The sequence below is a fragment of the Drosophila arizonae genome, chromosome 2 (genome assembly GCF_054131065.1).
Source record: "Drosophila arizonae isolate 15081-1271.41 chromosome 2, UAZ_ARI_1.0, whole genome shotgun sequence".
Taxonomy (NCBI): domain Eukaryota; kingdom Metazoa; phylum Arthropoda; class Insecta; order Diptera; family Drosophilidae; genus Drosophila; species Drosophila arizonae.
The window spans coordinates 16,370,502-16,396,468 of NC_142922.1; the positions used below are offsets into that span (position 1 = coordinate 16,370,502).

The 25,967-nt window shown below is 35.0% G+C and overlaps 1 protein-coding gene and 1 long non-coding RNA gene across 30 annotated transcripts in view; one reads left to right on the forward strand and one right to left on the reverse strand.

The window, feature by feature from the left end:
• The window catches only part of mtd (TLD domain-containing protein mustard), an 80,856-nt gene that overhangs the window by 7,451 nt on the left and 47,438 nt on the right, over positions 1–25,967 (forward strand). For 12 of the 29 annotated variants that reach the window (XM_018019330.2, XM_018019355.2, XM_018019373.2 and 9 more), the window contains exons 1-2: positions 19,735–19,884; positions 20,576–20,927. The exons of 2 other annotated variants lie outside the window; for them this stretch is intronic. Coding sequence is in view for 10 of the 27 variants with exons in the window: in XM_089463503.1 (XP_089319629.1) it covers positions 6,678–6,988 (311 nt within the window). In the remaining 17 variants the exon portion in view is untranslated. Of the gene's footprint in view, positions 1–5,085; positions 5,951–6,396; positions 6,989–19,734; positions 20,034–20,070; positions 20,190–20,575; positions 20,928–25,967 lie in introns of those variants that run through there. 15 more of the 29 variants (XM_089463503.1, XM_089463499.1, XM_089463506.1 and 12 more) reach the window with 8 other exon arrangements.
• On the reverse strand, positions 8,716–9,255 carry LOC149270442 (uncharacterized). The gene is made up of 2 exons (XR_016269029.1): positions 9,113–9,255; positions 8,716–9,021 (listed from the first exon to the last, which is right to left on the reverse strand). It is a non-coding gene; the product is annotated as an uncharacterized LOC149270442 (long non-coding RNA).

The following is a 25,967-nucleotide window of genomic DNA, read 5'->3' on the forward strand; positions in this document are numbered from 1 at the left end:
GCGTATACGTAATATACTGTAAACACAGCACGTACAGAGCGAAAGAGAGGGAGAGGGAGAGAGAGAGGAAAAGAAATACCTGTAAGCCCCACTGTTAAATCTGTTCATGCAATTTGCCTTTGTTATATCTTAATCTGCATGCACACAGGCTTTCGACTGCTTTCGTCTGTGCACAAATTGCAATTTGAAATGCATTCGGCATGATTGACAGAAGAAGCCACAAACGCAAATGCAAATACGTATGCTAATTCCTTCTACAAATAAGAGAGGGCCGAACGACAAAGAGAGATAGAGAGAGGGAGAGAGAGTTCTATGTATAGGACGCTATTCACATTAATTCTAAGAACGAATAGTCCTTGCAAGCTATGCATCTGTCCAAGTGCTTGGATGTGCTTCTTATAAATTTATAAATATTTGTTCTATTTGATTAATAAAGAAATGCAAAATTAAAATAGAGGTATAGTAATTAAAGTTTAAGGTTATTTTATATTTTTGTAATTTATTACATTGATTAAACTTTCTCGATCATTTTTTAATGAAATATATCATGCACAATAAATATCTCAATCAAGTATTTCATATTTTATTAACTCGATCTAGCCATGGATGTATCGATCTTCAAATCGAGCATATCGAGCAAATCGTCATATACTCGATTCTATCAATTGATTTCATACAAACGAGATAAATGACTAATTTCGTAGATCTATGAATATTATTAGTTTTTTTTTACAAAAAGACTAATAATATTCATAGATCGTCTTTGAAGTACCATTCTTACTATTATTATGATTATTATTATTTTTTTCCCTAAATCGTTAGATATCAATATATTAAATTGTGTTTTTCTACCTAGAGTCAAATTGTTGTAGATAAAATATTTTCTTATACCCTATACTATAAATTTAAGAAACTAATGAATTTAGAAATCCTTTTTTGTATATCCATATAGAGCTCGTCCAACCAAAAGCTCTGAGCCAGTTGTATTACAATAGTTTCAGTAAATAGGTAATTTAGTTTTAAACCATTGCAGTTCACTGAAGTGAATCAGCTGCCCGATCAGGCATATATGCACTGATTAAAGTTGATGTCCATATTTTATGTGCCATCGGCCGAAACAAAGGGCGCTTCCATTGTGAAATTGACTCCATTTTATGCATAAATTACATACATACAGGTCCCGACGAGCGTGGTCCACATTCGTTTTGTATGCGTTTGCTGCTGCGGACTAGATTTGCAGATTTTCTGATTTTTCGATTTGCTGCACGGCAAGCTGCATTACGTATACGCCCTGGATGGGCTCATACATTACGTATACACCCTCTGGGCATCCCCTTTGGTCATTGTCAACGGATGTGGATGTGAAATATGGGCATGTAATTTGCATATGACCAAGCCAGAAGGCACAATGCATCCGTCGAGTAGGGTAACTAACTGTAAACCCCAATGGTCAAATTGGTCAGCTAATGCATTGGCCCCGCCCTCGCTCCCCAAACTCAATTAGAGCTAAATGAGTGGAAATTTATGCGAACTGAGAGCTGGGACTGATGCTGCTTTAAGACTTTAATCCGCTTTGGCTACGACTATGGCTAGGGCTTTGCCTTTGGCTTTTGGCTAAAAGTGCATTCGCAGTATAAATATTTTTTCACTGCCAACTCAAGGATATCCTTGCTGTTTGCGCATGCAAACAAACTGCAAGAACGAGCGAGAAAGAGAGAAAAAAGAAATCTAGCATCCTGCAATTATGAATGAAAAGGGTAAAAATGGCGACAAGCGGCAACAAGCGAGGTGTCAGGAAACATTACAGAAGCACAGCGGAAACGGAAATTATGCACAACTCACACACACACACACACACACACACACATACACGCCGACACTTATATAGTTACTGTATGTGTATGACCATAGTGTAACCAAAAATTAAATGCTGTGTCTCAAAAGGCTTAAAGTTTTTGCAAACATTTTATATAACACTTCCTGACTTTCTCTTTCGCTCTCTCTCTCTCTCTCTCTCTCTCTCTCTCTCTCTCTCTCTCTCTCTCACTCAGTGCCGCTCGTTCCCTTGCTCTTTCTTTGTCTTTCAGCTTTTTACGACCTCGCTTAAGTGCATAGCCTTCAAAATTGTTGTGGGCGTAGACGCGTGTAAGGACATTGGATTCTCGCATTCAATGCTGTGGCAGGCGGCATTCATTACTCAACACAGCCGAGACATTAATACAAGCGCACATATTAAAAGCACACACACATACATAAATATATGTATACAGACACACACACACATACACTTTTTCAAGTTCGTCGCACATGACAACACACAAATACAGCTACTGCCGCAGCCAGAGCTACAGCCAGAGGTACAGTGGCAGAAAAGAGTTGCTTTATAAAGAAATTTCTTGATAATATAAGAGCTAGAGGCATCAGTATATACATATATATGAACGAGGCTCATAAAGCTTTAAAACTATAGTACTAATATCAATATACTAGTTTTCATCTGTCTACCAAATGTATTTATCTCGTAAAGAGTTTTACTCTTGTAAAATTAGTTCACAGTCAACATATAAAATGATATATTTTAACCTATGATAAGAGATGAAATTGGTATAAATTAGCGAAAGCTATAAGAGTGAGTTTTTACCAAGAAATGTCGCTCATACAATTTGCTTAAATATAATGCAGTGCGTACCACTGTGCAGTCCCTAATGTAATGCGTTCTAAGTGCGAGCATTAAATGTGCCTCGGCCGGGCTGCCCGCCTATCCGCCCGCCTTTCGGCATTTGCTGCTCATTTCATAGTTTTCATACAGCGCATGCAACGCCAGCGACAACATTGTGGCCAACAAAATGCTGCACAAAGGCAGCAGGAGCAGCAGCAAAGGAAGAGGAAACTGGGAGGGATTGGGATTGTTTAAGAGCAACAGACAACGCGTGAAAGGCGGGGCATTAACTACAACAATATCAGGAACAACTGCTCGTAATAATCATAATGAGCCTTGTTCAACCTTTGCATCTATAGAGATACGCCAGATATAGCGCACAAAATATTTGAGGATAGCCTGAGAACTATACGGATACAAGTAAGAGGAATAGAAACTATGAGGTTGCTGAAGAGAGAGAAATATATATGTATATAGATACAGATACAGATACAAATACAGATACAAGATACAAGATATAAGATATAAGATATAAGATATAAGATATAAGATATAAGATATATAAGATATAAGATATAAGATATAAGATATAAGATATAAGATATAAGATATAAGATATAAGATATAAGATATAAGATATAAGATATAAGATATAAGATATAAGATATAAGATATAAGATATAAGATATAAGATATAAGATATAAGATATAAGATATAAGATATAAGATATAAGATATAAGATATAAGATATAAGATATAAGATATAAGATATAAGATATAAGATATAAGATATAAGATATAAGATATAAGATATACATCCGTATCCGCATCCGCATCCGCATCCGCATCCGCATCCGCATCCGCATCCGCATCCGCATCCGCATCCGCATCTGCATCTGCATCTGCACCTGCATCTGCATCAGCATCTGTATCTGTATCTGTATCTGCATCTGCATCTGCATCTGCATCTGCATCTGCATCTGCATCCGCATCTGCATCTGCATCTGCATCCGCATCCGCATCGGTATCCGCATCCGCATCCGCATCGGTATCCGCCTCCGCATCCGCATCGGTATCTGTATCTGTATCTGTATCTGCCTCTGGTATCTTTTATCTTGTATCTGTATCTGATATCTTGCATCTTGTATCTTGTATCTTGTATCTTGTATCCTGTATCTTGTATCTTGTATCTTGTATCTTGTATCTTGTATCTTGTATCTTGTATCTTGTATCTTGTATCTTGTATCTTGTATCTTGTATCTTGTATCTTGTATCTTGTATCTTGTATCTTGTATCTTGTATCTTGTATCTTGTATCTTGTATCTTGTATCTTGTATCTTGTATCTTGTATCTTGTATCTTGTATCTGTATCTATGACTGGCCCATAGATAGATACAAATACAGACAGATGCAGAGATACAGATACTTATATCCAAACCTTTAAGTGTCAGCAGGCTAAACGCCGGTTCAGCCCGTGTCACAGTCGCATACAATACATTCAAGCTTTCCTCTGCTGGCTTTGGTTCAGCCAAATCTGTGTAAAGTGCTCAAACGGATAAAACAGGATATGCAATGCCACGCCCTCAACACATTGTTGACAAACCTTGAAATGCGCCCGCTGGCCGTAGTCCGTGTGTTCGACACAAAGTCCAATGTCAAGATGCATTTAAATTTGCTGTCAAATAACCAAAGCCCTAAAATGAATTATTCATGTCAGGAAAAGAGTATAATGGATGAGTGGCGATGTGCAAACAGAACTATGGTTCTCGTCGAGGTACACTTTGCACTGTCGAATTGGTTGCTCGTTATATTTCGGTACACTTTTCACAGTATAACTTGGTACAATTGTAGTTGGTATTCATTTTCCGCGGCAGCCTTAAAGTATGTAATGAATTTAAGTTGTTGATTGTCAATTTATGATGAGCATTTCGATTATTCATTATTTTGTTAAATTACCAACCAAATATGTAACTTCTTTATGGAATGCAATTCTGTAGAATATGTAACTTAAAGCCAGGAGAGCACATGCCATATGGTGGATAAGCAAGAATCCGCCTAAATTAATGGGAACTTGATGGAAAAGCTAAATGTAAATATATTTTTTGAGGGTCTCAAACTGTATGAATATAAACCATTCATATAATTAATGACTAATAACTAATGACTAATTTCTTTAGCTGTTTTTCCAAAGCTGGTTTTAAACACCTTCATGAACGCATCTAAGATATCGATAAAAATCGACAATAAATTAGGTTTTTAGCGCTTCGTAAGACCTTGAAGTTCCTAATTTAGTTTAAGTATATGCACAAGCAAAAAATATTAAATTTCTTATACATATCTCAGATGAAGTATATATATATATATATTTAGATATACATATTTTTTCTTTCAAATGTATTGATTAAAAATGTCTTTCTTTTTCCAGGTTCGTTGCCCACTAAATCTACTATCCAATCTACTTAATAATATACATATTATAAAGATAATAAATACAGTACACACAAACACACAAACAGCAATAAACCTCAACTAATGACATTGGCAGACAGATAAAGAACAACTTGAACCATAATAGACACACGCACACACATACAGCCACACAAATGAAGATTACAATATTCAATATATAAAGAATATGCCTATTGCTAATTAAATTATGAATATCCGCAATACTAATTAAAACACAATGCTCGTATAACAGCTATGCCCATTGGCACACACAGACATACACACAAAAACAGACACCTAGACGTATTATCCAGCTATACCAATATAGATATAGAATAGTTGTATGTCAATATTTGTGCAATAGCTGAGAACGGAAGAGCGAAAGACAAAGCAAAAACTGAAATATCAATATCGAATATCAAATATCGAATATCGAATGTCCACAATATATAGATTGTCTAACACTCTCTAACAAATGTCTGCCTAAATGTACATACAACTTGCTGTTTACTAAACGTTTTAATACTCGTACTATCTATAAGAATATCGTTTCCTGTATATATACCTCTATATGTATATATACTACTTTTGTGTGCCTTTTAATGTTATAAACCCAAAAACAAATACTAAACGCTGACTGACATCCCCCCCAAAACCCGACTATCCATATATACTATACAATATATAGAAGCGCCTACCACACCCGTAGAGCTATATGCATATATGTAAATAGTTATATACGTCCGATTCGTATGATTTGCTATTTGAAATTTGGATACACCTAGGCTACGCGATTATGCTGGATTATGATAATGCGTGAGCAATAAGCACGGGCTAACTATGTGCGTTTTACTTTGCTATCGATTACTATTCCAACCGCTTAATTTGCTTACGCAATAATTATAATAATAATTAATTAATTAATTAATCAATAAAGAAGTGCATGCTGCTTGAGAACGCCTGATAACTAATTTAAGACAGCCTCTATATATTCATATTCGTATTTATTTGGCATTAAAATTTTACTCTTCTAACTAACTCTTATAACTAGCTATAGCTATCCACATCTGTGCAGAACTCTTCTACTTCAATTTCCACATGCTCTTATACTCATATACTCCACACACTCACACGAAAAGCACTCCTCAAAATAATTCTAAAACTGAACTCTAAAACTATTTTCTTGTGAATTTTCTACGTATGTATCTCCATTGGGAATACGTTTTCTTTCTCTTCTTCTTTTATTTCAACTAATTTTCTTTGGTCTATGCCTAATTCCCTTTTATAGCAAACTTTTACACAACATTTTTTGGCTCTATGTGCAATTATAATAATAAATAAATTCACCACCTATAAAAAAAATACAACAACAAAGCAAGATCGCTCGTTTTCTTCATCTAAAAAAAAAAAAGAAAAAAAATTTAATAAATAAAATAAAAAACTTAAAACCAAAGAAAACTTTCAATAATTGGAACTAATTATTTTATGCTTCTAATTATTTTATGCAAATTTCTGTTCAATAAAAACAAAACAAATTAAAACCAAAAAAAAAAAAAACCAAAACACAAAATGTCACGCGAAAATTCACCGCGTCACGGCTCGATCCGACGCCATCTGAACAACAGAGATTCGCCAGCGGGTTCACCGGGCTCGCCACATCCCACGACCCATCCGCATTTCCACCACCAGCACCACCAGCAGCCACCGATAATGGAGCATGCCGGCAGCGCCCCGATATCGACATCCGCATCAAATATCGTTACGGTATTGGAGGATGGCGAGAATACGATGTTGCCGCCGCTCACCGGCTCCGGTCCAAGTCGACAGCGTTCGCTGAGGGATCGACTCAAAGATGGCATCACCGGCAGCTTCTCCTGGCAGTAAGTTCACCAACCAGAATTTTTATTTCTATCCAACGCTTTTCAAAAAAAAAAAAAAAAGAAAAAAAATTTCTTCAACATTTCTTTTAGTTTTATTATATGTTTCCACTTGAAATTTTTGCATATTTTCGGTAGAATTTCTTTTTATGTTCGTTTCTGAATTGAATTGAAACGTATCTGAGAGTTTTCTCTTATAGTTTATTTGTTTTCGTAAATTTATGTACAAATTAATTATATCAATTGATTCTGCAGCAGCACGTAGCATTTGTACTCTTTTACAAAAGTCTTATACCACACCGTATTGAGCTCCCAACATTTTTCGTAGTTGAGCTGCAGTTAAAGATCCACCTTGATGCTAACTCTAATCCAATTGTAAATTATGCACCTACCTAAACTGCACAGCACTTCAAATATTTCAAATCTCTAGGAAGTAAAAGAAAATAAATAGAAAATAAATAATAAACAAGAAAAACTATACGAAATAAAAATAATACTGAAGCAAATGCAATTTAAATTCAAGTGGTAAGTGAAATCTCTTATATTGAAAAATGTTTTACAAATTCTGTAAGTGAGATTTAAGCAGAATTAGCTGGGTCGTAGCTCCTCTCAAGTTACGGTTTACTTCCAACGAATAACGGTTGATTTTGATTTTTTAATATAAGTTATATAATACATCAAAATTATTTCATTAATCTGCAACTATTCTCAGAAAGACAGTAATATCTGAGGCTGAAAACATTTTCTTTTTATGTATTACTAAAAGTTAACTATATAAAATTTAAGAAAACTGAAATTTGTTAAGTGAAACCAAAACTTAATTATATCATATGCATCTTCTAAGAGTTAAATCCTTCAACTGAGGTCGAGCACGCCTCTAAGTAAACAAAAAATAAAAGTTCATATTAAAAGCCAAATACATCAAATTATTTATTTAAAGATTTGTTGGCTAAAACGAAATTGGGAACACGAAATGTTTTCGAAACACGGAACAAAACAAATGTCGGGCAGATGAATAAATCAACTGACCATAAATCAATTTCATTTGACATATTAATTTTGTATATCCTTTAGCACACATAACATATAGCAAGGACCGCATCAGTCTATATATATATATATGGACATATATCGATTCCGGGTGTTGACTCCTGCATAAAGTATGTCAATATCTATTGGTATTAATGTTGACCTGCTGCTGGTCACATGGCGTATACGTGACATTTGGTTTGTGTTTAACTTTCCGGTTGTGTTTGAGTTTGTGCATTAGGCCAATTCCATGTATAATGGATGTTCTGCAGATACCCTGTAAGTATCGCTGCCTTTGTTGTGCTTCATAAGCTCGCATTGCATTGGGCAGTTCGAAATTCGGAAGCTGCCTTTGTTGTGAAACCCGTTTTCGCACAGATTGCCAAGAACAACAATCTGCAGCTGCATCTTCAAGTTGGCTGCTTCCTGGCTGAAACCAGGTAATTTACAACCTTGAATCCCTTTGAGTTGGCCTTGAACGCCAGTTTTTGTATGCTCCTTCACTCTGGCGTGGTAGAGGGTATTCAAAATGTTGTAGGGCATGTCTGAATTCCATAAATAGAGCTCACATTGAGTTTAGGTAAGGGAAAGTAAGGCAGAGTATTATTATCTTTTTATATAAGCAATGAAGAAATATAAACTTGAATTGTTAATTAAAATATTTCAATAGGAAATATCAAATATTTAATAAAAAAAGCTACTTTTGAAAAGTAAAAAAATAATATATTCTTTCCTCGAAACTGCTCGACTACAAATTACTCTTATTCCTCACTATATGCATATCCTATAAATATTAAACCAGAACGTAAATATAAACACTAAATTGATTTTGTTGCTTTACAAATATGCATTTGCATTTATGGATGTTAGGGTATTAAAGCTTCGAAGAGACGCTTTCATTCTGCTTTGTTTGCTTCCTTTTAGTATTTGTTCCTTAACTGTCCGCTTGACTACCTTGGTCAGGCGCATCTTGCAAACCGAAGCCTTTCAACTGGTTTGGTTACATTCTGTAATTCAATATATAATATACAAATATATATATTGAATACACATATATGTGGCGCGGCTACTGCTTGTCAGCTGTATCTGAAACCTTACCCGATGCTAATCTCAGCTCAATCTTTGAACAGTAATTGTTTTTAAATAAACTTTTATAAGCGTTATGTGCGCCTACACCCAAGCAAATAATTCAACTGTCGAATCGCTAATTTGAGAGGCGATGAGTTATAAACAAATCCATAAAAACAAGTCAAGCCAATATCTGAGAAGCACACATCAAACAGGCGAGCCCTGGCCTGGCCGGGGCAGCGCGGCGCTCGGGCGGGGCAATCGTTGGCAAATAAATATGATGTGTGAATAATTCTTTATTGAGTTGATAATTTAAAGATGGCCATAAAGATGCCGAGCACGTCTTGAATGCCAACTGCCCCCGAGGCCATATTGATGAGATGCTAATGTTATATATGTAGATGGATTGACAGACATGTGTGTGGGCGCTTGCTAATCCTTTTCTCGCTTAGCGTGACTGCAAATAGCTGTTGACTCTGAAACACACACACGCACACACATTATGGCTGACCCGCCCACTCTATATACATATTAGCCTATATTAGCCAGTTTGTGTAAAGTCTATGTGTGTGTATATATCTGTGTATGCGTTTGTGTGTGTGCGTGTCCTTTGCATATTCGACTTTCACTCGCAGCTGTGATGAGTTCTATTGCCTCTGGCGCAATGACAAAATCAACATGTGAAGCATGTTTCAGTTTGAATACCCTGTGCACAGCTAACAAAATATTGCTGCAATTTGGTTTAATGAAATAAATAGTTGAAAAACTAGTCGAGGATTTATTAAATGAAACATAATATTAAGTTGATCAGCTCGAAAACAGGAATAGGCGAGCAGTTCTAGGAAAATAGTTAAACAACTCCAGAGAACATAAACTTCATGCTTTGTGATCTATGTGCGATTGCTCAAGATCATCTGACTAATCTCATGAATGATAAAAATTGCGAATGGTTACAGGAAAATAATTTAATCAGTTTTTTAGCTCTCTTAATCATATGAGCGATTGCTATGAGTTTTGCCCAAGATCATCTCACTTGCTGAGAGTCAGCTGCACCATTCTCTGATCATTTTGATGAGTCGTTCAATCATACTCATCTTACGCACTCAGCACTCTTTAAGCTTAGAATCATCTTTCACTTTGCTACCAGAGTCAGAGGCGGATGCATCAGACCCATTAGCGTTCTCTTTGTCTGCGAGGTATAACGAATGCAGTTTGCCATTTATTACTGGGCTGCTCTGCTCATGACATTGTTGTTTGTTTTTGGTATAATTTGTATCGATTGCACTGCGCACAGTGGTGCCAGACTATTCAAATTTGTATAATAATACAAAAATTTGAAATTTGTATAATAATATATAATAAGTTTTGCAAATGCTGATTACAAAAAAAAAATTCTTAACATTTCAGATTGGAGAAAGATAAAGCTCAAAGTTAAAGTCATACATAGTTAAAGTCAAACTTAAAGCAAAAAAAAAAAAGCAAGCCAAAATTAAAGGCAAAGCAACAGAGTTAAAAAATGCATATGAATATATTGATGTTCTTGAGATATTGATGTCTTAAGCCCCAATATTAGTTTTTTTTATACACTGAACCCATTGAACATGGGAAATGTGTAACAGAAAAAAGCGTGACAGAGCCCATAAAGTATATATACATTTTTGATCATGATGACGAGCATGGTAGATAAAGCTCTTTGCAGGTTTAAGGGTATCTCCTAGTCGAGCAGTCTGGACTAGAATACTCTTACTGTTAACAGAAATTTCAAAATGTACGCATCGCTTCTGCTGCTTCTCATTTGCCTTTCAAAGTTGTCCTTTGCCCACTGTATACGGCTGTTATTGTTAGGGGGCGTGGCTGTTGTCAATGTTGTGGTCACTGCTGTTGCTAGTTGCCAGTTACCATTTGCCAATTGCAATTTGTCCATGTTGCGGTCACTGCCAGAATTCGAGCAAAAATGCAACACAAATTGTGATTACTGTTTCATGTTCTTGTCAGATGGCAGATGGGCTAAACGATTGTGAATGAAAGTTTCGCGTAATCACAGTGTAAATGCAGTTAACTTTATATGAATTAATTGCAGCAATCAACTGTAAATATATAGCGCTTGTAAATGCATTTCAATTTAAATTTGATTACGACAAAAGTTTTGTTTTTATTTGCAGTTTGATTTCAGTTTGTAAACCAATGTGGCTAAACTCTTTGGGATGACATCATGCAACGTAAGGGATTCTCTCTCAGCTAAGAGCTCCAATTATCCGCCCGCATTTCTATCTGTCAGTTGGCTTGTGATTTTAGTCTATAAATCAAGCGATTCTATGGCTGACTAATGCCAACTGTTTGTTAAAGCCATAATTCCCCGCTTAACGTGCCGCTCGTGGCATTTTAATCACACTCATAAGCGTTAATCAGCCTATGCAAGCAATCCGTATGATTGTGTTTGACGTTAATTTATGGTGTCCTATTCAACTGTGGCTGACATTTTATTTTTAACCTGCAGTTAATATTTAACATGCAGTTTGCTTTGCACACAATGTCCGCGATATTTCGCCAGACAAACAAAACAAAACATTATTTGGCTTTATTAAATGCGACGTAAATTATTCGTTATCTAAGCACAAGAGATTCAGCTACGAGCGTGTGTATATACATATATGTATAAATATATTATTTATAGATATATGCATATATAGCTTTTGTTCTATGTGGCAACGAAATGCACTTAGCCAATTTGTCGAAACTAATGCTTAAAATTACTAGTCGAAAAATTAATTTAAATTTTTCATTCTCTATTCAAATTAAGGAAGGTCGTGAAAATAGGCATCTTCTGCCTTTTCTCTTTATCTTTATCAATTATGTCAATATATTTCATCAATGAATTTCTTTAGAAATTGCTTTAGCCAATTTTCAATTTTATTTTTGTCATACCATTTCTATACCACACCAAAGGAGGTTTTTCTGTTTAAAATCAGTTTATAAGTAGTCGAGAATGTTTAGATCGATATATAGGCTTGACTAATGGGATATGTTAACATAAAGGGACATTTGAATAAATTCAGTCAAATTTATTAAGCCTTCTCTCTCACTTTCTCACTAAGAAGTCTTCTCTCTCTCTCGCACTCCCTTACTCTCTCTTTATGTCGATCTCCCTTTATCCCTTTATCTATCTATTTCGGTCTAGAAATAAACTCTTTATGTATCTATCTCGCTCTCTCTGCCTCCATCTTTCGAGTTATCTGCATTTTCGTAAATTGGAGCCTACGCAACTGCATTTCAAATTAACCACAAGACTTCTTGATCTTTCTATCTCTCCCCACCTTCTTTCTCTTAGATATATAATCGATAAATGCATATCGTCTCACATAACTAATCATTTAATATCAAATCGCTACATTCTATGGCACGTGCTTGACATTCATTAGACTTTCTCAACTTTAGCAAATGCATTTATCAATCACATGTCACTCTTCCGCCCTCTCTTTGCCTTTTTCATTCGGACTTTCCCTCTAACCTCGCTGAAAAAATACTAATCGCAAATAATCGATTAAAATAAGCATGCATAAATATCCCTATTGCCTTGAGTATAGAGCATTCAATGTCAAATGCTTGACATTCACATAGGTATAAACAATATAGTTGAACAATCAGCTATGCTAGTTAGCTATAACAAAGTAATTATCTATCATTATTGTTTATTGGAGCACGTCTAATAAATATGACCGTTAAATACGTACTTACTGATATTTGTTGTTGTCCTTGCGCATAGATCGACAATCGCGAATCGCAAATCGATCAGCGATTTGTTTTACAAATTTTTTGTGTTTTACTTTCAACAAAAAAAAAAATGCAACTTTTATTTGAAACATGTTAAACAAGGATATGTCAAACACTCGGGGGACTGTCAACAAGAAATACTTATCTATAAATATATCTAGCTCAATTAACTCTGACACGATGAACTGTTGACAGCCGACCTTCATCTGCCCAAGCCTTTTAGGTGTTTCGATCAAAAGATCAAGTTTTATGATATATCTGTGTGTGTGTGTTATGCTCAGTCAGATTCTTCACTCCAGTTCGGTCTCAGTCGGCATTTGGTCAAAAGATTCACTTATCTAAATGAATTTCGAATATAGTATTTTCAGCGCATTCTTATCAGAGACTACCTGATATTTGCTCTGAATATTATTTAACAAATAATGCCACCGATAAGACGCAACACCAGTCGGCTTGACTAGAATACGATTATAATACAAATAAGACTGATGTTATTCTCCAAAAGTACCTGATCAGAAGATACCCTGTTTGGAACAAGGAAATAATTCTCAGCTCTCTTTGTAGTGGACTCTTTAAATTAAGTATTACACGCGATTGGGATGTTCTAAATATTTTCTAAACTCGACCAAGATTTCCATACAGTTTAATAAATACATTATACCCAGTTTTAATCAATAACTTCTCATAGCCAGCAAAAATAATAATCTAGAACACACAAATGCCTAGGCAAATAATTGAAATTGAAAAAATTTCCAAATACTTTAGAAAAATATCATAAAATTTCCAGACAGCTCAGCCCAGCGCCTGCTCGGTTGGCCTTATGTCAACAAACAAGTCAACAAATAGCTAAATATTGAATGACAAACGGCGCAACAAATAATGTGATTTCTATATATACCCTGTAAAATGAATTCACAGGTGAGCTGTATGCCCTGAGCTTCTGTATTACAAAGCAAACTTAAAGCAATGCTGATTACATATAAATGTAATTAAAGGGTATCTCATAGTCGACCCACTGTATATTGCCGATGCTTATGGTTTGTTGTGGTCGAGCATATTGATAGGTTTCTTGCCCTTTGTTGTGCCTCGGTAGCTGTCGTTAGTCACGTTTTTCCATCGTTCTGAATGGAATTTTATGCTTGATTTTTCGTGATTTGCTGAAAAATTAGAAAATATGATAAATACATTGTTAATTTTTATTAATGAGATAATTACCCAGAGAGAATGCCTGAACCGCACTATTATCGAAATTATAATTTATCAACGACGTTGTAAATGAATTTCACCCTGGGCCACTATAATTGAGTGGCTTTCTATAACCTGTAGCCCATATATCTTTTAAGTCTTGTGATTCGATGATGGGGCCATTATGATTAATATATATAATTCGATTGCATCTAACCATAATTGATATTCCCCCAGACAGTTGTCCAAATACCAAACTGGGTAAATAAACGAATACTAAGAATAATTATAAAACTGACATTGACCTCAATAAGTTTTCACTAGAATTGTTGACTAAATGCGCAAAACGTTGAAATAGGCTTAAGAAATAGATAACAAAAAATACATAAATAAATAAACAAAACAAATTTTCTTTTATTTTATTTTATTTATATTATTTTTAGTATACCTGAAGCCGTTTTAACTGGGTAAGGAGCGCATAATATTTTCGTTAAAATCGAACGGCTTTTTATAGGCGGGAGGCGTGCATGATGACGATGAGCTGATTCAATGTTCCATCTGTTATGACGAGCATACCGATGCTATAAAGTTTTTACGTATAGTCGCACAGTCAGACAGATAGCTAAATCGATTCAGCTTGTCATCCAAATCAAGATATTCTTAATATATCGTAAACGATGAACTGAGACGATATGTCTGTTTTTGTCTATAACTCTCTCTAACTATTAAATGAAACTGGAACTATAAAATATATGGATGCAGTTTATTTTTATAAATGTCTTACGCAAGTTGCTGGAATTCGATAAAAATCAATATTTCAAAATGCTATAAATACCCATTTTCATGAGGTGATCTAGGCATATTTATGTAGATTATGTTGTTTTACCAATTTTTTGTTAGAATTTTGAGCTGTGGCATTCACCCATATATATAATATAATATATTCGCCTAAAATTGTAATTCAACTGCTGAAGTTATTCAAAAACGGATTTCGTATAGCGAAGAGAGGGAGGAAAGATATTCTTAAATAACTGAATTAGTGAAATAGGGTAGTTGCAAATCGAATACTATCAAGTGCTCTACTTCTGAAAACTTTTCATTTGCAGGTGGAATAAATCTAAGATCAATGGAGTATTTCAATTGAATTACAATATTTGCAATATATTTATATACCATTTGGAATATTTAAGACCCTCAACTGTCAATAATTTGTCACCTTTTAATGTAAGTACACACCCACAGCGAGAGTCGCGCTACAATTTGAAAGGGAAACGTTTGCCATACAAATGCAATTTACATTCGTGATTCAATCAGACGTAACACCCTTTACAGTGGGTTACTGGAGATGTCGAATACCCTCGTTACGTAGGAGTCTTGTTTTTTTTTTGCTTTTATTTTCGTTGGGGTATTTTGGCTGTCCAGCTGTCAGGTTGTCCGTTTGCCTCTCCAAATAGGGTTCACAGCGAGGCCCGAACCAGTCGAAATTGTTATGGATAAAAGAGCAAACAATAAAACAACTGTAAAGCCAAGCAGACCCATTGTTGTAATGCGACTTTCGTATACTCTGGAAGATCTGCAAGAACAAAGTATTCATTAATTGAATGATTAATGTCTGACTGATGGAAATTCTGAATAACTGATTGACGGACTTCCCTAGGAGGGATCTATTGGTTATTAATTATTAATTATATAATAATTATAAGTATAGTTCAATAATTGATAGTATAGTTCAAAAACTGATTGATTGGTAAAGTGAGTAACTTCTTGATTGACTTAACATATGATTAACTGTCTGATTGATTGGCTAGCTGTTTAGGCAGACTGCTTGGATTTTATATTGACATTGATTGATGATTGATTGACTTATTTCCCAAGAGTTGCATTAAGTAGAAGATTTAAGCTTGTTTGATGGCTTGAATAGCTCAATAACTGACTTAATGACTGATGTCGTGAACTATTGATTGACTGTTTTGCCATGAAGCTAACTGATCATTGATTGAACAACAGATTGTTTGATTGTCAGCTTACTTATTGGCTAATACACATCTGTTTGATTGATGGACTGAGTAGCTCATTGATTGATAATAAAAATTAGGCTCCCCAACTGATTCAATTGCTTTCTGATTGACTGGCTTTATGACTGATTGAATTACTCTCTAATTGACAGATTTTTTACTGTCTGTTTGATTATCTCTCTGATTGATTCTCTAAATGATTGACTGGGATTGACTGACTATATTGACTGATTGACTGACTAATAATATATTTTATTTTAAATAAATATTAATGAAGCTAATGATATTTACCCTACATTTCCGCAGTGGACTCATGATACCCATGCTGTCCACCATTATGCAGGGTATTTGACTACGCAAATGCTTTGTACAGATTAATAGACAGCCACACAGTCAGCCAGCGGGTGTCGCTGGCGGCAGAGTCAGCATCAGAGACTCGACGTCAACGTGGAGCTGCAAAAAAATGTTATGCATTTTTTCCTTATTCAAACGAAAATTGTGTTTTCCTGTCAAGCCGGTTTTTCTTTTTCATTATTGGACCACACCAACGATGTCGTCGTCGTCGTCGTCGTCTTCGCTCCGAGCATAAAAGCAAAACCAAACAACTTGCAATCAACGCTGACTTTGTTGTTGTTGTTGTTGTTGCTTTGCTATTTTTAGTTTGTTGCAAAAATAAAATGAGAAGAAAAAAAAATGCTGTCGAAACTTTGCCGAGAGACTCGTGGCCCCTTCCGTTGTATGACAACTACAACAACAACAACAACATCTACAACGACAACAAAAAGTATTTTTATACATATCTTTTGATATACATATGCATGTTTTACTGTATGTGTATATAAAGTTTTTGAGCTTTTGCATTTTAAAAGCCGTTTAACTAAAAGCTGCAGCCATGGCCTTAAGCCAGGACTTGTCTGGGAATTTCATCAGCTGCATGCCAGCAAAAAATAGTTAATTTGGCATTTTAATGAAACTCTTTTTCCCAACTAGCAGTAGAAGCAGGTGACAATATTTAAGTTAAACGATTCAGCCACCTGCCTTTGTGTCTAGTTTGTTCACATTTTACATAATTCTCAAGACAACAAATGCAACATGAGAAATATATATAATAGCAGAGAGAGAGAGAGAGAGAGAGAGAGACAGAGAGAGAGAGAGAAAACACATTTGGAACAGAACTATTACAAAATATAAATAAACATTCGAGGCGTGACACACAAACGAATTGAAGAAGAAGACAAGTCGAGAAGACAAGAAGAAGAGAAGTCGATATAATGTTTAAAATTATTTTTACTTATATCAGAAACATAAAAATTATTTAGCAACTAATATACTCTTCACTTTCTGAAGTAGTTGAAATATATTTATATATGTACACAAAAGCGCATTCAAGTATAACGTTTTAATATCTAAATGCATATAAAAAGATTGACTTAAGTTGTATTCTATGTTTCTATGAGAGAATGACACACACACACACTCACACAAATGCATGCGAATTAAAAGTTTCCTAAGTGTTTATTACACTCTGTATTTATTTAGGATCAATCCCATTAAAATGAATTAAAAATTGCGAATTCTTAAGATTTTTATTGGCTGCTCTCGCTGCTGCTAATTAGCATTTAAATCAAATAGCAATTATGGCATTGTCGTAAAGGAAGCAAATACGTACACAGAGCTTAAGAGATACGCGACATGGAGCGTTATAGTATAGACGCTCGCAAGGTCTGCCTATGTATTTATCTATAAATATAAATAAACGAACCAGTTAGTAAAAGATAAATTTAGTTTGGGTGTGGAATGCAGCTGGAAAGGAATTTGCAGCCGGCAAACAGTTAAAAAAAAGCTAAAATTAAGTGTAGGAAAAAATTGAAAAAAAAAAAAAAATATATATATATATATTTATAAATATTGATTCCAAAATAGTATATCCTAAAAAATATATCTACCTAAAACACAAAACAAAAGCCAAGAATATTAAGCATATTAAGCGCTAAAATAAGACCCATATATTATATTTAAATAATCTAAATTAGAAAGCAAAAAAACAAAAGAGAGCTGAATATACAGAAATCGAGTTCCTAAACCAAACCCGGTTTAAGCTCAGTACAATTTAAAGAGTATTAATTTTGAAGAAACATTTTCGGATTTATATTTGCAGCAATTTAAAATAATAATGTATTTAAGCATTTCATAATAGCTCAAACAAATGCTTAATAACTCTGAAGGTTTTCGAGAATACCTGAGGGAATGATGTTGCAGGTTTCTGGCGGAGGAAGAGTGGAAGAGAAAGAGAAAGAAATCAAAATAATTGCAAGCATTTTGCATGAAAATTGCATAATGCGCAATTAACGTCGAGTCATCGTTTTTAACTGCTTCGAAAAGAAATTCTCAATCGAAGGCTGAAGGTTGAACGAGTGGCAGTTATACATACATACATACATACATACAAATTGTATATTGCCAATAATTGTATTAGGAATATGCCGTTTCGAGGACAGTGGACAGTCGAAGTGAATGCCCGCCCAGATTGGGGTCGTGGGAGTTTCACTTTCACCCCCAGCAATGACCCATATCGAATGGTGGAGGCCGGAAATGCTTTGCTGCGTGAGTGCAACACCGTTTTGAGCTGGCTGCCCGTGCGTATGAGTAATTTGAATGAAATTACAAAGTCAGCGCGTTGCAGCGCTTAGCCTCCAAAAAAAAAAAAAAAAAAACAGCCTACCACGCTAAGTAAATAGACATTGGATGAAAAAAAAAAAAAAAATGAAAACAGTAGCCAGTTGTATGATATATATGTATGTACATATATACATATATATGTTCGTCTGTTCCGATTTGAAACTAGTTTCGCTGCACATGTGCACATTAGAAGCGACATGCACTAAACAATGAAAAACCCATTTAAAAAACCCGCTAAAAAAAACTTTGTCAGCAACATAGCCAGCTGAATGTCAGCATCATTGTGGCTTGGCAACATTTGCTGCCGCAACATATCCAACTAGAATTCAAGGCATGGCTTGCAATTGACAAAACTGAATTATTAGCAACATTAAATAAAATTTAACTAACGTCATTTAGTTGAAATGCGTGCAATATATATGTACATATATGTATATTTAATTACATATAAACACAACTGCAAAATGTATAAACAATGTGTAAGCTGCGCTCAAACCAGCAAACAAAAACAAGTTTATTGAAGCACATGGCGACGAGCCCAGAGAGCGTCAAAGCCAGCGAAAGAGAGTATGACGACAACAGACAACAGAGAGAGAGAGAGAAAAAGAGTTGAAGTGAGCGCTAAGCATGAGCACACTGAACGCTGCCCTACAAACAAACACACTGCGCACAGTGAGTCACCTACGGATATTCAATGTGCTCCAAATAAGTAAATGCCAATGATCTATATTAAATTAGAGGTATATTGGTACTGGAAAATTAGCAAACTAATATTAATACAATTGTTCATTAGCTGGTTTGCTTTATTTAATGTTTTTAACAAACTGTATGAAAACTCTTGCGCTCCACTGTGCGACGACAATAAATAGCATAATTTACACAAGAGCGTCGACGGCGACAGCAGCGGCAGCAGCAACGTCAACGTCGGCAGCGCCGTCGGCGTCAACCAAAGATCGTATTCGTATTCGTTGGCGTTCGGATATTTTGTTGCTGTTTGTTTTTTTTTTTTTTTTTTCCTGAGGTTTGTCGCTGCTGCTTTCTGAGACGCATGCACGTTCGCTTCACGGTAGAAATTTTCGATCAGTTTAAGTTTTTCATTTGCAACGAACGCAAGCAAGTCGCTCCGAAGCGCGCGCCAAAAACAACGAAACAGTAAAGTGTCAGCAAACTCTTAATTTTTACAGAGCCCAATCAAGCGAAAAACGCGCGCGCTCAATTTTAGAAATAAAATAAAATATTTAGAAAACATACACACACACAACAAACCAATTTACCGTAAGCGGGATTACGTGCTAAATAAAGTAAAACTAAAAAGAAACAAAAAATTAAATACGAGTTTAAATGTGCAGCGGCATATATTGTAAATTGTTTAAAACAATTTAAAAAGTTAAATACCCCCAGCACACATTCCCATGTTTTATTAAATTGTTTAATTAGCTGGTTGCCTGTTAGCGAGTGTAAGTGTGCATGTGTGTGAGTGTGAGTGCCAAAGAGAGTGTGGTTTTGAACAACAGTAATAATGTTGCAGTTGCTGCTGCTGCTGTTGTTGCTTTTGCTGTTGTAATTGTCTGATATTTTGTCTGTGCTCATTTTGTGGTTAGTGTTTCGTTTGATTGGAAATGATCGCTGATGAAAAATCAAAATGCAGCTTGCCTCCATTTTAACTTGCATTTGCCGTTAGATCAGCATAGCATAGGCATAAAAAAAAATGAAATCAAAATTTACAGCGCTCTCAAATTCAATAATTATTTTAAAAAATTTAAATGGGTTTGTGTGTGTGTGTGTGTTTTAATTTTCCTAAAGTATTTCACATTGTAATTTGTTAAATAATTGAATTTTGCAGAGTGCTCAAGTTAAACGCTCTTTCACATGGTGCCCCAAGAGCAGTAGCAAGAAACGCATTAACAAAAAACTAAAAAAAAATACTAAAATAAAAAAAGATTAATTATATTAGACGCGTGCGTGTTTGTGCATACATTATAATCGTTTTTTAATGTTTTAACGCGAGTGGCATACAAAAGTGAAATGAATACCAGTTAGAAATGTGACTAAAACCACTTAACGAATTTATCCATACACAAAGTAAAGAAAAGAAAAGAAAGAATCAACAAAGGAAAACGCAAAGGAACCATACGAGAAGGAACCAACAACAGCTCAAGGCGAACAGCAGCAACAGCGATCGAGCTAAAAAGCAGGTGTGTGTTTGTGTGAGTGTGTCCGAGTGATGTAAGAAATATGGAAAAAAAGAGGAAAAAAATAGGAAGCAAAATTGATTGCACTGTGCAATCTGTGCATAGAAATGGGCAAAGAAACGCCGCTTGCCAAGTCGAGAGGCAGGTTTGCATTGCCTGCCTCACGCCCTCCTCACACTCTCACTCTCTTATTATGTTACACAAAAACTCTCTCTTCCTCTCTCATTTGATACGGTCTCTGTGTTAGGCGATGCAGCTTGTTGTCTAAAATTCTGTTCATATTCGTTTCCCTTTTGTGCCTCTCAACGGTTTTCCATATGTTCATTGCCCTTTTAGACTGTCACACTCTCTCTTTCTCTCTTTCACTTGTCTCGGCCTAACATATGCAGGCAAAAGTCTACAAGTGGAATTGTTATTGTCCTCTCATTTTTGGTGTTTACTGCATTACATTCACTTTTATATGTATTCACATTAGGCACTGTGCTAATCCAAGCTAACCAACAAAATTATTGCCATTATTCTCGGCATTTGCCTGCAGGTCAAGGCATTTGTAGGAACGCGGTTGTATGTCTTCGTTGTTGTTGTTATTTCTTATGAGCATGTAACTATATTTTTTTCTTCAGTTTTTTGCTTGTTATTTATTACAACTTGAGGCCAAAGCGCAGCGCAAAACAGCTGACCAAAAACAAAAGAAAAAACCAAAGCAAACCAAACTTTGCCAACAGCAATTTATGCGAGGGAAAAAATGAAGACCTACGCCTAATTTAAGGTCATCAGCACAATAAAATAAAACAACCCCAGTAGCAATAAAACAAAATACGAAAAAAAAGAAAAACAATAAAAAAGTTCAGCACGTAAGTTTCACTGTCTACTGTTTGTCGCTTCTGAGTTTGTCTAAAGGCCCTGTGATGCCATTTTTGTAGAGAAACAAACGGCAACGGTATTTCAAAGTAATGAACTAACACATACACACATATGTAGGCAAGTGTAATTTTATACATAAGTTTATACGTATGTATATATCTGCTTGCATATATATAAGCATTTACTTTTCATTGTATTAACTACCGTTGCTATCTGACTCTGTTTTGCGGTCTATGCTAGTTAGTGTAGGAAAAAAATCTCTTATACGTGAGAGAGGGCTTAACGAAAATTGCAGCTAGATTTCTAACTGTTGTTGTTGGCTGTGAACTGTGATTTTGTAGACTAGTTGGCGGCTAATGCTGAGTTGGTCCCCATCACTGTCTCTGTCTCTCTCTCTAGCTCCAGTTCTCTGGGCCTATTTCTCTTTGCGTTGTCGACTAAATTTAGATCGTCGAAGAGCCGCATGAGCCGTTACGTTAATATGTTAATGCAGACTCAGTCGATCAATTAGAGAGTCTTATGGGTCTAAAAATTATTTAAATATTCTTAGGAAAATAAATTTTAATATTATTCTAATTAATATTGTACTCAAGGAACTCGCTATCTAGCTGTCAATTTTTCGTTAGTTGATAAGATTTGTTTTTAATATGTTTAATCATGAGACATATAGGCAGAGAGAAAGACAGAGAAATATATGTATAAACATACATACAATTTCAACCCAATTTCCATTCATGGCCTCTTGATATTTTTTATCGCCCAAACTCCAAAGTCTACCGATTTATAAGTGGTAGATAGTAAAAAGGAAAAATTAAAAAAAAAATATATATTTATTTACTTATTTTTGTCTAGATAAATTTAATGCCGGGCTAGGCAGGCGGAAGCATTTTACATTTGTTTTTATTTTTTTCCATTTCATTTTAATAATAATAAATCGACGCACTTTGACGACGTGTGGGCGTGGCTGAATATGCAAATTAATTACAAGCTCGCAAGCAACTGTAAATGAAAATGAAATGCGTTTCATAATTGCGAAATGCAACGCGGAAGAAGGCAAAAAGAGATGCTTCGCGATGCGTAGATACTTTTGCATCTTCCTTTTTTTATTCACTTTTTTATTTATTTATTTTTATTGATTTTGAGTGACAATCGTGTCGCTTAAATTGTATTCCATGCTACATATAAAGCGTGTTTCTCATGAGGAAGCAACAGCTCCCAATATGGCATGGAAACTGAACGTTATCTTCATTCATCTGTCCGTCTGTCTGTCTGTCTTTGTTGCAGCTATAAAATCTTGTTTTTTTAATGCAGCGCAAAAGCGTGATATTACATATATATGTATTACATATGTATATCTAGAAAAAAGGCTTGTCCTGGGCACGGACACTTTATTTATATATACATTATATATATATATATATTATTTTCTTATATTTTGAATTCTCACAAAGGGGCTTATTGTATTATTTGTTTGCTTAACATGGCGTGAAAAAATTGTCATAATTACACAAATAAATACATGAGTTCAGACAGATGCCAAAAATAAAGAAAAAAATAAAAATATCGATTGTCTCTGACAAAAGCACTTCATATGCTCCTCAAGTTGCCGAAGTATCTGACGGCTTTTGTATCTGCACAAAGAGCTCTTTAAAACGTGTGTATGTATATGTGTATGTGTGTGTGTGTGAGAGTCTGAGAGTTTGATTTATCGACAATGCCGATGATTTAATAAGCGCTCTTTTATGATACAGTTGATGAACAGCTGTTAGTGATAAATTATATAACTCATAGAACAGTTAAATATGTGGCCACAGCCAATGCGACAGTAAGAGCTCGCTTATATTGCTTTTGGCAGAGAGCTCGCCTGCCTCAAAACTATATTTACCAAAAATATGATATATATATTTACATATATTTCTAAATATATTATATACTTTATTCCAGATGAATTGAATTTTGTTTTTGCCTCGAAAATTTGTTCGATAATTGAAATGCGCATTACAAAACTCACAACGAAATTACGAAATGGCAAAATTTTTTCGAATTGCATATTATATGTGTACCTACATATATATAAATATATATATGTATATATAGCATATATTTTTACGCGCCTTTTAAAGCGCTTAAGCTCTCTATTAAAATGTTTATTTGCAATATTTTTCAGAAAGCTAATGTTGCGTAGAAAGTGCTTTTCCGAAAGGCAAATACAAAAACTAATTAAAATCAAGCCGATAGCTAGCCGGCCGACTCGATGTGGTTTATAGGAAGTGTTTCCGATTTGCATATTAGATTCGAGTACCTCAAGTAAACGCTGTGGGCTACATGAGTGTTGAGCGTTCTATTTGGTTCCGTCTTGCGGTTCAGTTTTGTTGTTGTAGTGGTTGTTGTTGTTGTTGTCACTTGTAAGCAAAATAGTTGATTGTTTTGCGGAACACAAACTTGACGATTGATTGAGTTTGATTAGGCAGGCACATAGATACGTCTACAAACCGAGATACAGCTACATAGGTTATGAAAGTAACAAAATGTTCGAACTGGTTTGATTAGATTTTTTTTTTTTTTTATTATTATAATTTTTGCAAACAAAAGGCGTTTGCTTCCGCCTTGGTAAAGAGTTTTGGTTTTATTTATTTATTTTTTTTTTAACGCTTACAAAATCGAAACGCAGTTGATTGAACGCTTGCAAACAATATTAATATTATTATTGACAACAATGGCAATTAGCTGCGAGTCAAAGATACATTTCACAGATAGGTCTAGGGTATATGTAGATACAGATACATTGACAGCCGATCGGCATTCTTGCGGGGCCTGCACAGGTTCACACTCAAAATCGGCTCAAGTGTCACGGTTGGGGATTATGTCATTGTACCGCCACAACAAACAGTCACAAACTATGCCGCCCCCCCTCCCCCCTGCCAATTGGACCCCACGCTCAGTTCCTGTTAACGCTCGTCATCGTCGTCAGCTTCGTTGACCGGCTGTCATGTGCTTTGAATTTGATTCTAATGCGGATTTGTTTTGCAGTTCTGTTTCAGCTGGTGCTATAATATAACACTGACATTCATTCGACTTCTGAGTATATATATATCGTATATCAGTATATTGTAAACATAAATAAATACTCGAACTTATTAATTCGATTAGATTTCATGTAATGCGAAGCTGCAAGCATTTGCTTAATTACAGTGCTGGAATTTTCGTTGAAAGTACTTAAGATCGTATAGAAATTAACCGTAAATCGGTACATTTTAATTTCTGCATTGTAAGAATAGAAAGTTGTCTTACGCAACGAAATGAACCTTGAAGTGTTTTGCCGTCCACATGATTTACGCTTTCTTGCCGTAAGCCAATAAATAATAAATAGCCAACTTGTTATATTACTACCGGGCATATTATGTTATGCTATGCTATAAACCGCACCTGAACTCGATAGGCCCAACCCAGCCGGAGCAGTTGTGGGAAACGATTTCGTTTATAATTGAGCTGACATTCTAATTAAAGTTGGCGACGAAAATAAAACTAAACTTTGAAAGTAAATTCCATAACTTGAATGAGGAACAAAGAGTCTTTCAGCACTTTGTAGACAATTTGTGTGCTAGATACATTTGTATCTCAGTTCAATGACTCAAAGCGCGTAGCTCTTATAGTTTTATCATTTGTCATGCTAAACATCTATATCAATTGATCGAAATTAGCTAAAATATGCATTTGTAAAATTCCTTAGGAGTTCATTTCAATGTAATTGTGTATCTGTGTGTGTGTGAATATTTGTGTCTCATATGACAAAATTATGAATATAAGTCGCTTATTAGCGAATTGTTTGTGCAACCGGTTTTCGCATTACTTTGACAAGCGGGCGAAGGAACAGGCCCGTATTACCAGCTGCTTACGTAGCTATACAAATGAATATGTATATCAACATATTTATATATATATATTTATATAAAATATTTGAAGAGAGATTGGCGAGATACAAGCGAATACAAGTAAATAACCCTAAACAATAACATGTAACATCATTTTAGGAATGATAACAACAATAATTAAATTATCACAAAATAAACTGAAATGCTACTCATGGCTTAATTGAAATTCCCAAGCGGTTCTATCAAGAAAGGAAAATGTTTGCATACCTTAAAATATCTTAAAATCCATTCGTGAACTATCCCAAAA